This window comes from Glycine max, chromosome 3 (genome assembly GCF_000004515.6).
Source record: "Glycine max cultivar Williams 82 chromosome 3, Glycine_max_v4.0, whole genome shotgun sequence".
NCBI classification, from domain to species: Eukaryota; Viridiplantae; Streptophyta; class Magnoliopsida; order Fabales; family Fabaceae; genus Glycine; species Glycine max.
Window position 1 is genome coordinate 7,074,705 of NC_016090.4, and position 16,923 is coordinate 7,091,627.

The 16,923-nt window shown below is 35.5% G+C and overlaps 1 protein-coding gene across 1 annotated transcript in view; it reads right to left on the reverse strand.

The window, feature by feature from the left end:
* The window catches only part of LOC100801314 (disease resistance protein RPV1), a 29,495-nt gene that overhangs the window by 8,824 nt on the left and 3,748 nt on the right, over positions 1 to 16,923 (reverse strand). The window contains exon 6 of the mRNA XM_041014356.1: positions 15,931 to 16,038. Coding sequence (XP_040870290.1) covers positions 15,931 to 16,038 — 108 coding nt within the window. The remainder of the gene's footprint in view (positions 1 to 15,930; positions 16,039 to 16,923) is intronic.

Below are 16,923 nucleotides of genomic sequence, written 5' to 3' on the forward strand. Positions count from 1 at the left end.
TGGCAGATGTAACTAGAATTTTGAGCCAGTGTCATCTATCATTAGGAGAGGAGGACCAACATTGTCAAGGGGCACCAAACCCGAGGTATGCAAGGAGGACGTAGAAGAGACATATCGTGAAAAGCATGAAGTGGAAAAGGATGAAGAAGGTCATAGCGAAGTGAGAAGCAGAGGACATGCCACAACTGCTGTTATCTGAACCACCACAAAAAAAAAAAAAAAAAAAACAAAGTGGAAAAGGATGGCTCGTGAAGGGGAGACTGTTGTTACCTCTGGATTGCATCCAACAGAGAAGAGACACATTGATGATAGGTTGATGAAGAGGGGGACAAGGAGGGACCAAGGGTCTATTACAAACAATCAAAAAAGGAAATGGTGGGCACTGCTGACCAGCCCCGCCAAGAATCTTGAGAACCTTAAGCTGGAACTGCCATTGGCTTGGGAACCCATGGGCAGTGAGAGCTCTTCGTAAGCTCTTATCCATTGAAGTTCCCACCATAGCTTTCTTGATGGAAACAAGGAAAAAAACTGCAGAATACATTTTTTAAAGGGTATGACAAGGATGGAAAACTTCCATGGTGTTGATTGTGAGGAATTGCGGATCTAGAGGTTTGGCCAGGACAATTCATAAGCTTATACAACCACGTTTTTGTATGGATTCCCAGAATAAAACAAGAAGCATCAAATGTGGGATATTATGAAGATTCAGAAACCTCATGATGATAGCCCTTGGATGTGTGTGGGGGATATGAACCAAATCTTTCATGTTGATGAGAAGAAGGGGGAAATGCTCCAAATATTCGAAGTATTCAACAATTTCAAGATACGGTGGATTATTGTGGTTTGGTGGAGCTGCAAGTGGAGGGCCAATGCTTTACGTGGACAAACCAGAGATAGGGGGATGATTTAAGAGAAGAAAAGCTTGATAGGATTTTGGTTAACCGTTCTAGGCATGATAACTAGAGGGATAGTTGGGCATCATCGGTAGTACGCTTCATCTCAAACCTTAATCCTATTATTCTGCTTGCATCAAAATCGAAATTTGATATAGGTTTGAAGCATTTTGGCTTGATGATGTGGAGGAAGGTGAGGAGGCAATAAATGGGATCTAGAGAAGAAGGGGTGATGTTACACAAAATATTACCTAGCTAGGGGCAAATTTAGATGAGTGTGGGTCACAAAGGTTTGGAAATTTGACTCAAAAAATCAAAAGGTTTTGAAAGAAACTGTATAAGATTCAACGCAACCCCTGGGTCAGTTTCTTAACAAACACAAAAGTTGAGATTGAAGGTGAGTTGGAGGAGCTTTTAAGGCTTGAGGAGGTCCTTTGGAAGCAGAGGTTGAAGGTGGAGTGGTTGATGTATGTGGATAGGAACACAACTTTCTTTAATAGAAAAATATCCCACCGAAAGCAAGTCAATACCATAAAGAAGATTCAGGATGATGATGGAAATGTGTATAGGAATGTAGAGGACATTGGTGAGGTATTAACAAAGTATTTCTCTGATCTTTTTACCTCATCTCCACCTCATGACATGACAGAAATTGCAAGCCTTGTGGAGGGGAGAAATTATGGAGAGATGTGATCCTTTGTGGATGTGGAGTTTTCAAGAGAGAAGATTTATGAAACCTTAGAGTAGTGCACCCCACCAAAGCTCCTGGGGAAGATGGCAATCCAGCTTTATTTCTATCAGAAGTTTTGGCATATATTATTAGAGAGGACGTCACAAACATGACCCTGAATATTTTGAATGGTGATCGACCAACACCCTTGTGTGATAAATAAGACTCTTATTGTCTAGATTCAAAAGGTGAAAAATCCCTCTCATGGTGTTTAGAGAAGGAGGAAACAACGATTCATGCTTTGATTGGCTGTGAGGGTGTCAAGAGAATATGGTTTGCATCAAATGTGGGGGTATATCCTGTTGGTAAATATTTGTGTTTTAATTTAAAATTTATAAATATATATTAATTCTATTTTATAAAATAAAATATTTATTTTAGATTTTCTTAAGATTTTGTTTTAATGAGTCAACTAGTTTGTTATGTTTGTTGTGACAACTGTAAGTTAGTTTTCAAACGGTCATATTTCCAACGGTCATATTTTGTTATTGCAAAATGCCTATATATCTCTTTCCTCTTTTCTAAAAAAAGAATATAGAGCAACATCTGGTTTCTTTCTCCCAAAAAATTATCTCTTTCTTTTTCCTATAAAAAACTTATTTTTGTGAGAGTAAGAGCATTGGTGTTCAGAAGGTTCGGGGATCCTTTTGCTGCATACAATCGGAACCAACGGGTTGTCGTATCTTGGGAGAGGAGCGCAATCAAATTTTCCTGCCAGTGCAGTGGGGCGTTTTTGTTAGAAATGATAGTAATTCTGACTTTGCTTGTTAAGCCTTTCTAATATAGGAAGTTAGTTGGTTAGTTAATAATGATTTGTTAGTGAGGGACCAAAATGCAAAATACAATTCAGTCCTTGTCCTTCTTGTATAAATACTGTTTCATTGTTCTTTCAATAATAATTTTTCAGATTCTTTCATTTTCCTTATTTGTTAGTTTTGCTTCTCTCTAAACCTCTCTTACTTTTCTCCATCCTCAAGTTACCTCTTTTGATTGTGTGTGTGAACAAGAACAGCAAGTTCTAACAGTGGTATTTCAGAGCTAGGTTCGAAAAAGGGACCAATTCTCCAATCATGGCTTCCAATAGTCATTTTCCCTCAAATCTTCCAATTCTAACCGGCAAGAACTTCAACAGATGGAGTGTGCAAATGAAAGCCTTGCTTGGATTTCAAGATTTGATCGATGTGATTGAGAATGGAATAGAAATTCCAAAAGAAGGAGCCTCAGATTCACAGAAGAATGAATTCAAGGATATGAAGAAGAAAGACTGCAAAGCCTTGATGATCTTGCATCAATGTGTCGATGATTCTCACTTTGAGAAAATCGCAAATGCTAAATCCGCAAAGGAAGCATGGGACATTCTGAACAAGGCTTATGCAGGAGCTGATAAGATCAAGAAAGTGAGACTTCAGACTCTTCAAAGGCAATTTGAATTGCTGTAGATGGAAGAGACTAAGAGCATTGGAGATTACTTTGGAAGATTGCAGGTTCTTGCAAATTCAATCACTAGTTGTGGTGATACAATTACTAATCTGACGTTAGTTGAGAAAGTTCTAAGAACCCTGAATCCAAGATTCGATCACATTGTGGTTGCAATTGAGGAATCAAAGGATTTGGAATCATTATCTGTTGATGAATTACAAGGATCACTTGAGGCACATGAACAAAGATTGCAAGAAAGATTGCAAGAAAGAGCAAATGATAAGGCTACAGAACAAGCCCTGCAAGCACACCATCAGTCAAGAAATGGTGGTTCTGATAATCGCAGAGGCAAGAAAGGAAGAGGGAGATTCCAGAACACAAGAGGTAGAGGAGGTTACTCCAAAGATAAAGGTAAACCTCAACCTGATCAAAGAAGTGGAGATAACTGCAGTAAAAGAAGTGGTGGTTCTAGTACTCGTGGAAGAGGAGGCAAAAAGAAATGGGATAAAAGAAATGTTGAATGCTTCAATTGTGGAAAAAAAGGTCACTATGCAGAAGAATGCTGGTATAGGGAGAAAAATGTTGTTGATGATGCACAATTAGCCACAGGAGCTGTTTCTGACACTGAACTAGTGTTGTTGATGGTCACAACAAAGACTGGAGCTGATGCAGAAGATCAATGGTACTTGGACACAGGATGTTCAACACATATGACTGGTCACAAGGACTGGTTTGTTAGCCTTGATGAGTCAGTAAATCACAAGGTCAGATTTGCAGATGACAACACTATAAGAGTTGAAGGTCATGGCAAGGTTGTGATTAAAAGAAAGGATGGTATAGTGTCATACATTGAGGATGTGCTCTATGTTCCAAACATGAGATGCAATCTTCTGAGTCTTGGCCAACTACTTGAAAAGAAATACAGAATGGTGATGGAGGACAAAGAAATGAAGATCTATGACAAGGACAGAAGGTTGATCATCAAAGCTCCATTGAACAGGAATAGAACTTTTAAGGTTGGTATTCAAGTCATGAAACTCAATTGCTTGCAGGCTGAGACATGTAGAGAGGAATAGTTGTGGCACTACAGATTTAGGCACTTGAATTTCAAGGATTTAAGTCAACTGCACAGAATGCCTCAAGGAATACCTCAGCTGAGACAGATGACAGAAAATTGCAGAGAATGCCTGGAGTGCAAGCAACCAAGGAATGCATTTCAGAAATTTGTACCAATAAAGTCAACACAGAAATTGGAGGTGATCTATTTAGATGTCTGTGGTCCTCTTCAGGTTGAATCCCTAAGAGGAAACAGGTACTTTGTAACATTCATAGATGACTTGACTAGAATGACTTGGATTTATATAATCAAGAAGAAAAATGAGGTGCTTAGAATTTTTAAAAAATATAAAGCCTCAGTAGAAAAATGTAGTGGCCACTGTATAAAAACATTAAGAACTAACGGAGGTGGTGAATACACCTCCAAGGAATTTGCTGAGTTTTGTGATGAGGCAGGTATCACTCACGAGTTCACTCCACCTTATACACCACAACACAATGGTGCTGCTGAAAGAAGAAACAGGACTATCCTGAATATGGTGAGGAGCATGTTGAAGACTAAGAAGCTACCTCATTTCCTATGGAGTGAAGCAGCTGCAACAGCAGTCTATATACTTAACAAATGCCCTACCAAGAGACTGAAAGGAGTGACACCTGAAGTGTGTCCCTGAGCAGCTGCAACAGCAGTCTATATACTTAACAAATGCCCTACCAAGAGACTGAAAGGAGTGACACCTGAAGTGTGTCCCTGAGCAGCTAAGGCAGAAACTGGATGATAAAGGTGAACAAATGATCTTTATAGGCTATCATGCAACTGGAGGTTACAAGCTACTTGATCCAAGGTCAAAGCAGGTCTCTGTGAGTAGAGATGTGATATTTGATGAACTAAAGGAATATGAGTGGAAGAAGGACCCTCCTCCACAATACAGCCAAGATTATGCCCCCTTCATTCATTCCAGAAGAATTGAGTGACACTACTGATGAACTGCCTACAAGGAACACTGAAGGAGGAACCATGAGGTCTCAAAGGGTTATGCAACCCTCACAAATGTTGAAAGATTATGAAGTCATGAAAGACAGCCAAATTACATATGAAGGTGATATTGTACACTTTGCCCTTTATGCAGATGATGAACCTATGAGTTTCGAAGAAGCCTTGAAGAATGACAAGTGGGTCAATGCTATGAAAGAGGAGCTGAAATTAATTGAGACAAATCATACCTGGCAGCTAATGGAGTTACCTAAACTTAAAAGACCTATTGCTGTAAAATGGGTTTTTAAAGTGAAGAGAAATCCTGCTGGTGAAGTAGTTAAACACAAAGCCAGATTGGTGGCAAAAGGATTCCTACAAAAAAAAGGTGTAGACTATGGTGAGATCTTTGCCCCTGTGGCAAGGATTGAAACAGTGAGACTTGTAGTTGCAATAGCAAGCATGAAAGGCTGGTCAATGTATCAGCTTGATGTAAAATCCGCATTTCTGAATGGTCCTCTTGAAGAAGAAGTGCTTGTCAAACAAACACCTGGATTTGAAGTTGTTGGACATGAAGGAAAGGTATACAAACTGAAGAAAGCATTATATGGCCTGAAGCAAGCTCCAAGAGCTTGGAATAAGAAGATTGATAGTGTCCTAATTCAAATTGGCTTTAGCAAGTGCATATCTGAACATGGAGTATATGTAAAAGGAGAATATGAGTCAGACTTAGTAATACTGTGCCTCTATGTTGATGATTTACTCATCACAGGAAACAACAAAATAGAGATTGACAAGATTAAGCAACTGCTGAAGAATCAGTTTGAAATGACTGACTTAGGATCTCTTTCATACTTCCTTGGAATTGAGTTCAAGGAAACTGAAGCTGGAATTGTGATGCATCAAAGCAAATATGCTACAGACCTGTTGAAGAAGTTTCGAATGACTAACTGTAATGCAACAGTCACCCCAACTGAAACAAGATTGGCATTGAGTTTGAGAGATGAAGGAGAACCTGTTGATGAAACTCAGTACAGACATATTGTGGGTTCATTAAGGTACTTGTGCAATACAAGACCTGATTTGGCATTCAGTGTTGGACTGATCAGTAGGTTTATGCAAGCTCCAAACACTCCTCACATGATGGCAGTAAAGAGAATTCTAAGGTATATTAGAGGTACAATTAACTATGGTATTCTACTTCCAAATACCATCACAAATTCAAACATGGAACTGGTTGGCTATACTGACTCAGACTGGAGAAGAGATAATGATGATAGAAAGAGCACTGCTGGATATATTTTCCTACTTGGAGATGCACTGGTGTCATGGAGTTCAAAGAAGCAAGATCCGGTTGCCTTATCAACTTATGAAGTTGAATACATAGCAGCATCAATGTGCTCGTGTCAAGGCTTATGGCTAAGAAAACTATTGAAAGAAATGAAGATCCAGAAGACTGAAGCTATAAACATACTGGTGGACAACAAATCTGCAATCAGCTTTGCTAAAAATCCAATTGATCATGGTGGAAGCAAACACATAGAAACAAGGTACCATTTTATTCGGGACAAGGTGAGCAAAGGGAAGGTAAAACTGCTATACTGCAAGTTAGAAGATAATCTTGCAGACTTACTGACCAAACCTTTGAAGAAGAACAAATTTGAAGACTTGAGAAACAAGATGATGATCATGATTGAATAAGAGTCAGAATTATGGGGGAGTGTTAGAAATGATAGTAATTTTGACTTTGCTTGTTAAGCCTTTCTAATATAGGAAGTTAGTTGGTTAGTTAATAATGATTTGTTAGTGAGGGACCAAAATGCAAAATACAATCCTCTTGTATAAATACTGTTTCATTGTTCTTTCAATAATAATTTTTCAAATTCTTTCATTTTCCTTATTTGTTAGTTTTGCTTCTCTCTAAACCTCTCTCACTTTTCTCCTTCCTCAAGTTACCTCTTTTGATTGTGTGTGTGAGCAAGAACAACAAGTTCTAACAGTTTTCTCTCTAAGGATAGCGTTTACGCGCTTCAACCCAGGCTATATCATTTTTCTCCTAATTTATTTTTTCCTTGTGTTTATTGTATGTTATAATGCATTATTCATGTGCTGTCAATTAAATTTATTTTGCTACTGTTATTTTGTTATTTAATTTAAGACTGTGCATCTCGTATTTATTTTCTTTCATTTTTTATTTTATTTTTCTAACAGTCTTAGAGAGAAAAGTTAGTTATCACTTTCTTCTTGCATAGTCTTTTCTAGAGTAGCATTCTGTTTTATCAAAAATTTATGTCGTCAATATGATTGAGTTCCTTTCTAGTAAGCATGAAAAATTAATGGATGAAATTGCAATGCATTATGTTCCATTAAAAATGTTTTTATTATATTATTTTATTTCCTGAAATTTTAAATTAGTATGAGATTGTTGAAAAATATTTTCCTTGTCAATTGTATTTTTGTTTAAGATAAAATCTTTTAGAATTAGTTTATGTGAAAAACTAAAAATATCTCACTACTTTCATTCTTGCCTTAGGAAGTTATATTTTACTTGGTCAAATGATCATGTGAACACAAGTCTTTAAAATTATGACATTTGTTGTTTGGTTTTTTAATTTCTATTGTTTAATGTTATTATTATTACTGCAAATATTTTGTTGCTACATGTTGACTTATTATCTCTTTATATATAACTCACTGATAAAAAGATAAGCTTGTGAAACTTTATATTCTGCATGTTGTATTCTTAATAGAGTACCTTATAAAAAAAATTATGAGTTATGGAAAAAAAGAGAACCAAATCTGAAATATCTTAAAGTGTGGGGGTGTCTAGTAAAGGTTAACATCCTTATTAATAAGAAAAGGAAAATTAAAAAAAATGTTAATTGTATTTTGTTGGATATTTTTTACATAATACTACTTATAGATTCTTAGTTGTTAATTCAAAATTAATTGAAATTTCTAATGTTATTATTATGCAATCTAGAGATGTCACTTTCTTTGAAAATCTTTTTCCTTAAAAAATAAATTGTTAAATCTTTGTATGGTTTGAAACAAGCTCCAAAGCATTGACACAAAAGTTTGATTAAGTTATTCTTTTGTATGATTTTCGAATTAATGATAGTGATAAATGTGTGTATGTGAAACAATTTGATGATAATGGATGTGTCATTTTATGTTTGTATCTGGATGACATATTGATATTTGGTAGTAATATGCATTTCATAAATGATGTGAAGTCCTTATTGTTTAGAAACTTTGACATAAAAGACCTTGGTCAAGTAGATGTGATTTTGGGAATTAAGCTTATAAAGAAAAATGATGGCATGACTTTTACCCAATCTTATTATGTTGAAAAGCTATTGAAGAAGTTTAATTATTTTGATGCGAAACATGCTTTTACTCCTTTTGACTCATCCATCAAGTTAAAGAAAAATTTGAGTAAAGGATTTTCTTCACATAAATATTCTCAAAGTATTGATTCTTTGTTGCATTTGACAAACTTTTCTAGGCATCTTTGATATTGCACATGTAGTTGGTAGATTGGAAAGTAATTGAGGAATTTAGTGATACAAAATTGAAGTTCTGATTTTGATGAAATAAAATTGACAAGTGGTCATGTCTTTGCTTTAGCTGGTTGTGCAGTATCATGAAAATATACTAGACAAATTATTATTTCACATGAAAGCAAAATTTATTGCTTTAAATACTGCTACTAGTGAGGCTAAATTTCTTAAAAATATATTATGCAATTTGTCATTGTTGAATAAGCGTTTACCTCCAATTCCAATGCATTGTGATAGTCAAATTGTTATATCTAAAGTGACTAGCAAAATTTTAATGAAAAAAGAAAACACTTAAGAGTGAGACATAAGTCTATAAGAAATTTGATTTCTCATGATGTCATTTCTCTTGACTTTGTCAGGTCAAAAAAATAATATTGCGGATCCGCATACAAAAAGGTTGACATGTCAACAAGTATTTGAGTCATCGAGGGGAATGAGATTAAAGCTCATTATTTAGTTACAATAATGGACACCCGTCTCCGTGTGATAGGTGATCCCATGAATGGAGTTCAACGGGTAACAACGAAATTGTTTGTTGACTAAAGTACACCAAAATAAAATTTGGCAGAGTTGTTCTGTTTCTCATTCCTATGACGAGGAGTATTATAAATTGTGGCAATATTAAGGTTGAGGTATTTATATATGTGTATTTTTGGTTTTAAAAAAATACCTCTTAATGAGTCCGATGACAATTATTGTAGGGGTGGGGGTCACAACTCACTCTTTGAGGATTCACCTAGTGAGTGGTGGTGGGGCCGCCACTGTGAGATATGGACTAATCTCTAAGTGACACTCACGAAACAAGATACAAGCACAAGGCCGTGTAACGCGCTACCACTGATTAGAACCTAATTGAACGCCAATATTGTAGGGGTTGTGTACTAAAGTCCGGTTAAAGAATATGTAGTTCAAGACAATCAAGTCACTACATTTTTCTCGGATGGAAGTTCATAAACACTAGGTATAAGGCTCAAACCCGGAAGGTTCCTTATACCGAAATACAATATCACATGCTCTTTCTCTTATGTTTTTATACAAATTATCTTTTAGAAAATATATTTTAAAATTTTAAATTATGTGGGGGAATGTTGGTAAATATTTGTGTTTTAATTTAAAATTTATAAATATATATTAATTCTATTTTATAAAATAAAATATTTATTTTAGATTTCTTAAGATTTTGTTTTAATGAGTCAACTAGTTTGTTATGTTTGTTGTGACAACTGTAGGTTGGTTTTCCAACGGTCATATTTTGTTGTTGCAAAATGCCTATATATATCTCTTTCCTCTTTTCTAAAAGAAGAATACAAAGCAACATCTGGTTTCTTTCTCCCAAAAAATTATCTCTTTCTTTTTCCTATAAAAAACTTATTTTTGTGAGAGTAAGAGCATTGGTATTCAGAAGGTTCGGGGATCCTTTCGTTGTACACGATCGGAACCAACGGGTTATCGTATCTTGGGAGAGGAGCGCAATTAAATTTTCCTGTCAGTGCAGTGGGGCGTTTTCTCTCTAAGGATAGCGTTTACGCGCTTCAACCCAGGCTATATCTTTTTTCCCCTAATTTATTTTTTTCCTTGTACTTATTGTATGTTATAATGCATTATTCATGTGCTGTCAATTAAATTTATTTTGCTACTGTTATTTTGTTATTTAATTCAAGACTATGCATCTTCTTCGTATTTATTTTCTTTCATTTTTTATTTTATTTTTCTAACATATCCAAGCTCTGCCATTTCAAATTTCGAGGCTTGGATGAGTGAAATTATAGCTTTAAGCAACCCAGACTTCACAACAAGGGTCTTAGAATTGATTTGGGTAATGTGGAAGAGAAGAACCCTTTGGGTTTTCTCATAGAAGGAATTGCAGCCAAGACAAGTTATAGATATAACGGTCTCGTTGGCATAACATAAAAAATAGATGCATAGCAGGCAACAAAACCAGAACATCAGTTGGAATCCTACCACAGGAAATCAGACCAAGGTAAATTTTGATGCATCTATAAGATTAGGAGTTGGTACAGGTTTGGGAGCTGTGTTCAGGGACAATGTTGGTAACCATTTGGCTTCAGCCTGCCTCTTTATTACGTATTGCTACGATCCTCTTATTGAAGAAGTGATAACATTCAGGTGGGATATTAAGATGTTGGGGCACATGTGTTTTTCAAACACCACATTTGAGACTAATAGTTAACTTCTGCAAATGGCATGGAAGAATCATAGAAGACAAGATTTTGTTGGTTTTTTATATTACCTTTGTAACCGCTCTTTTAATGGCTAATAATCATATTTATTATTAGAATATATGTTACAACTATTGGATTTCTCCCTTTTATGATAATTTGATGTAATGTTTGCCTATAAAAGGCCTCATATTATTCATAATAAAATTATCCACTCTTCATATCTCTACTTTCTCTTTATTCTACAGTGGTATCAAGAGCTAGGTTAAGAGAAAGGCAGCAGTCCAAGGGAATGAGAGAGACAGTAGTCCAAAAGTGTGAGAAAAAAAAAGGGATAGAAAGAGAGAAGAAAATAATTGTCCCACCAATGTCTTTTGAAAATTTTGTTCAACCAACCATTCCACGTTTTGATGGTCATTATGATCATTGGAGCATGTTGATGGAGAATCTCTAGCGATCCAAGGAGTTCTGGCAGGTTGTTGCAGATGGTGTGGCAACACCAAGTGATGACGTAGCTCTTATAGAGGCACAACAAAAAGAGTATGAGTGATGAAATTGAAAGACTTAAAAGCCAAAAATTATTTGTTTCAAGCCATTGATCGTTCTATCCTTGAAACTATTCTTTGGGATTCAATGAAGAAAAAATATCAAGGCTCCTCACGAGTGAAATGCGCTCAACTTCAAGCATTGAGAAAAGACTTTGAAGTCCTTCAAATGAAAGAAGGTGAGTCAGTAACTGATTATTGTTCAAGAACCATGGCTATGCTAACAACATGCGATTTCATGGTGAGGAAATGACTGACACAACCATTGTAGAAAAAATTCTACGCTCATTAACACCAAAATTTGATTATGTTGTATGCTCAATTGAAGAGTCAAATGATATTAATGATCTTTCTCTTGATGAGCTTCAAAGTTCTTTATTAGTGCATGAACAAAAGATCAACAAAAAATCAACAATGGAGGAGCACGCATTAAAGGCTTCTACCAATAGTACTCATTCCAACAACTCTAGAGGAAGGGGTAGAGGTAGAGGTAGAGGAAGAGGGAGTGGAGAATGAGGAAATAGAGATTTCAACAATAATTTTAAAGACAATAATGATCAATCTCAAGGCAATGGTAGAGGAAGAGATCATTATAAATCAAAGGTGCAATGTTATAGATGTCATAAATTTGGTCATTATGCCTCTAATTGTTATACAAGATTGCCTAATCTTAAGGAAAAGGGGAAAGCTCAAATTTTATCAAGGAGAAAGAAGTGGAAACCTTATTGATGGCTATTAAAGATGCAAAAGACAGTGAGGTAGAAATCTGGTATGTAGACACTGGTTGTAGTAATCACATGAGTGGAAGTAAGTCCTCTTTCTCATATTTAAATAAAGATTTTCATTCCACTGTTAGCTTTGGTGGTTGTTCTATCATAAAAGTGATGGGAAAAGGTGATATTAAGATGAAAACCAAGAATGGTTTTGTAGAAACAATTTCTAATGTGCTCTATGTCCCTAACTTGAAAAACAACTTGTTAAGTGCTGGTCAATTGCAAGAAAAAGGTTATGATATTTTTATTAGCAAAGGTACTTGTGAAATTTTTGATCCTGTTCGAGTTGCCATTGCAGTTATAAAAAAGAATTCAAACAGGTTATTCCCACTAAAAATTGAAGGCATTCTAGTTTAATGGCCAAAGATATTGTTTCTACTTGGTTGTGGCATTATCGTTATGGTCATTTGAGTTTTAGTGGATTGAATACCCTTGAACAAAAAAACATGGTGATAGGCCTTCCTCAAATTACTGGTCCCTCTCAAGTTTGAGAAGAATGTGTTGTTAGCAAACAACATCGTTCTCAATTCCCCAATGGAAAGTCATGGAGAGCAAAATGTGTTTTGGAATTGATTCATTCAGATATATGTGGTCCAATAAATCATTCTTCCAATGGAGGTAAAAAATACTTCATTACTTTCACAGATGATTTTTCTAGAAAAACTTGGATCTATTTTTTGCAGGAAAAATCTGAAGCTCTCTCTTCATTTAAAAGCTTTAACGCTCGAGTTGAAACAGAATCCAAAAAGACTATTAAGTCTCTTCGAACAGACCGTGGTGGAGAGTATTGCTCAGATGAATTTTCTACTTTCTGTGTAAATCATGTTATCCGGAAGGAGTTGACCACAGCATATACACCACAACAAAATGGTGTCTCAAAGAGGAAAAATAGAGTCATTCTCAACATGGTACGGTACCTCTTGACTAAGAGTGACATTTCAAAAGAATTTTGGCCTGAAGCTGTTAATTGGAGCATACACATTCTAAATAGAAGTCCTACATTTTCTATGAAAAATATGACACTAGAAGAGGCATGGAGCGAAAGAAAACCAATAGTGGACCACTTAAGGATATTTGGATGCATTGCTTATGCCCATAATCCAGATAAGAAAAGATAAAACCTTGATTATAAAGGTGAAAAATGTATCTTTCTTGGTGTTAGTGATCAGTCACAAGCATATAAATTGTATAATCCTACCACTAAAAAGATCATTATTAGTTGTGATGTTGTTTTTGATGAAGAAATATTTTTTGAAAATAACATAGATGAAACAAAGCAAATTCTTGCAAACTTTGATGAAGATAATGAAGATGAAGAGTTGCAGACAAGGGAGCTAGAAGAACAACAAATTCCAGCAATCACAGTTGAAGATGAAAGACCTCAACGAGCAAGAAGAAGGCCTGCATGGATGTCTGATTATGAAGTAACAGAAATTGAAGATCCGATTACTCATTTTGCTTTGTTTTCAGATTGTGACCCTACGACCTTTGAAAGTGTTGTCAAAGAAGAAAAATGGAGAAAAGCGATGGATGATGAAATTGATTCCATTGAAAGAAATAATACTTGGGAGTTGTGTGATCTTCCAAATGGACATAATACCATAGGAGTGAAATGGGTTTTCAAAACAAAATTGAAAAGAAATGGTGAAGTGGATAAATATAAGGCATGCTTGGTGGCCAAGGGTTACAAGCAACAGTATGGGGTTGATTACACGAAAGTGTTTTCACCAGTTGGAAGACATGATACAATCAGGTTAGTAGTTGCACTAGCAGCACAAAATGTGTGGCCTATATTTCAACTTGATGTAAAGTCAGCATTCTTACATGGTTATTTGGAGGAACAAGTATTTATTGATCAACCCCCTGCTTATGTGAAAATTGGAAATGAGCACAAAGTTTACAAATTAAAAAAGGCTCTTTATGGACTAAAACAAGCCCCTCGAGCTTGCTATAGTCGCATTGAGTCTTATTTCATAAAAGTTGGTTTTACAAAATGCCCCTATAAGCATTCATTGTTTATTAAATTTGATGAAAAAGGAAAAATGCTCATAGTATGCTTATATGTTGATGATCTTATATTTACTGGATGTTGTTCTCTCATGTTTGATGAATTCAAGAAGTTTATGATGAATGAGTTTGAAATGACTGATTTTGGCATGATGCATTACTTTCTGGGTATAGAAATAGTGCAATCAGATGTTGGAATTTTTCTTTCTCAAAAGAAATATGTGAGAGATATTTTGGACAGATTTCATATGCATGATTGCAATTCTGTAAACACTCCAGTTGAGTGTGGTTTGAAGTTTCACAAAGATCCTAAAGGAAAGAAAATAAACAATACACTTTATAAACAGATTGTGGAAAGCTTAATGTATCTAACTGCAACTAGGCCTGATATAATGTATTCTGTAAATTTGATTATCAGGTACATGGAGAATCCTACAAAAATGCATTTGCTTGTTGCTAAAAGAATCCTTCGCTACTTGCAAGGAACAAGAGAATTTGAGTTGTTTTATAAAAGAGGTGAAAAGTTTAATCTATTGGGATTCACTGATAGTGATTATGCTGAAGATTCAGATGATAGAAAAAGTACTTTTGGATATGTTTTTATGATGGCGTCAACAACGATCTGTTTGTCATCACGGAAGCAACCTATTATCACTATCCACAACAGAAGCAGAATTTGTAGCAACCTCAACATGTGCTTGCCAAGAAATTTGGCTAAGGAATATTCTTGAAGAAGTTCACTTCAAGCAACAAGGTCCAACTCTCATCTATTGTGATAATAGTTCCACCATAAAGTTGTCAAAGAATCCTATTATGCATGGAAGAAGCAAGCACATAGATGTGAGATTTCATTTTTTAAGGGACCTATCAAATGAAGGAATTATTGATCTTATCTACTGCAAGAGTGAAGAGCAAATTGTTGACATCATGACCAAACCATTGAAGTTGTCTGCATTTCAGAAGCTAAGGAATTTGCTTGGAGTCTGCATGCTTAATGAATCTCATTAAACTAATAGTTTGCAAACTTTCAGTTTAAGGGAGGGTTTGTTGGCTTTTTATATTCTATAACCTTTGTAATCACTCTTTTAATGGCTAATAATCATATTTATTATTAGAATATATGTTACAACTTTTGGGTTTCTCTCTTTTATGATAATTTGATATAATGTTTGCCTATAAAAGGCCTCATATTATTCGGAATAAAAGTATCCACTCTTCATATCTCTACTTTCTCTTTATTCTACAGATTTGTCTTACCAGGCAGAAATTCTAAAGGATTGTGAAGCTCTTACGAACAGAAGGAGAAATATTCCTTTAGTTTCACAAAGAGGAAAGGGAATTTAGTGACTGATAAATTAGCTATGTTAGCTTTTAATTTTCTTGAAAAGTACTGGCTCCTCACCAGATTTTGGCTCTTTTAGAATCAGATGTTATTGCCTTTGGCAACCTTGCTTTAGTTCAATAATAGGAAATATTTATTTAACCTAAATTTTTTTTATATTGTTTTATAAACACTAAATTGCCATAATTAGTCTTACTCTGCTAATCTGCCATGTATATTAACTCTCTTTCCATCTTCTAAATATTTCCCTTTCTATAAAATGCTTTAAACATGACCTCTGAATAATAAAAGTAACGAGGAAAAAAAATTAGAAATGACGGTTGATTAATTTGGTTGATAGCCAATTTAAAATTTGTACAATTACGGTACTAGCTCGTACATAAACATTTGAAGTATTAAAAAATGTTGAGTGTTAGATAAAGAAATGTGAGAAGGCAGAAGTGTTTCATTACCTGGAATTTAGGACTACAATCCCTGAGATACTAGCAGCCTCACGAAGTGCCTCTGCCCAACGTTTCACGAGGATGTTTATCTCTTTATCAACAATCTTCACTTTTCCCCTTCATAGATGTTATTTTTTAAGAGACAATTAAAACGATTAAAGAATAACAAATGGATAATTCATACAAAGTTGCTTTATACAGTGGCCTATCTAAATCGGCTATAGCAGGTTATAGCAAACAAATAAATCCGTTGAATCAGTAACCAACTAATATATGTGTAATATCCCCCCTCGTCCCGTGGGTTGGAAAATAGCAATCAATCCCAGCTTGAAAACAAATTTCTGAAAATGCTTGGGATGTAAACTTTTGGTGTAGAGGTCTTCAGTTTGGTCAGTGGTGTATAAGGGTAGCAGTGGCATTAATCCAGCCATACATTTCTCACGGATAACATGAAAATAATCTCGAGATGCTTGGTCCTCTCTTGAAAAATGGGTTTGGTTGTGATGTGCAAGGCACTTTGGTTATTGCATCAGATCACCGACTGTTTGGAAAAGTGATGGAGAGATCTTGAAGAAGAAAAAGCAACAATTGCAGCTCACAAGTAGCTGAGCTAAGGCTCAATATTGTGCCTCGGATGAGGACTTTGCCACTGTTGGCTGCTTCTTGGATTTCCAACAAACCAGTGACCGAGTCTCCCAAAAAGAAACAATATAGAACAAATAGTATCGAGACATTCACCCCAATCTGTGTGTGTCACTGAAATCAGGGAGTTGTATTATAGATGACAAGGGAAATTAAGAAAAGTCCTTTCGCTGGGATTCCCTTTCAAATACCAAAGTACGCTTGGGCTGCTTGATAATGACTCAGTGTTGGGAGGGCTGAAAATTGACTAAGTTGTTGGTCAGCATGGGATATATCTGGTTGTGTGAAAGTCAGGTATAGGAGGCGACATCTTGGCGAAGTCTCAAGGTAGGTTCAGAAGGGGTGCTTTCAGGTTTGGCA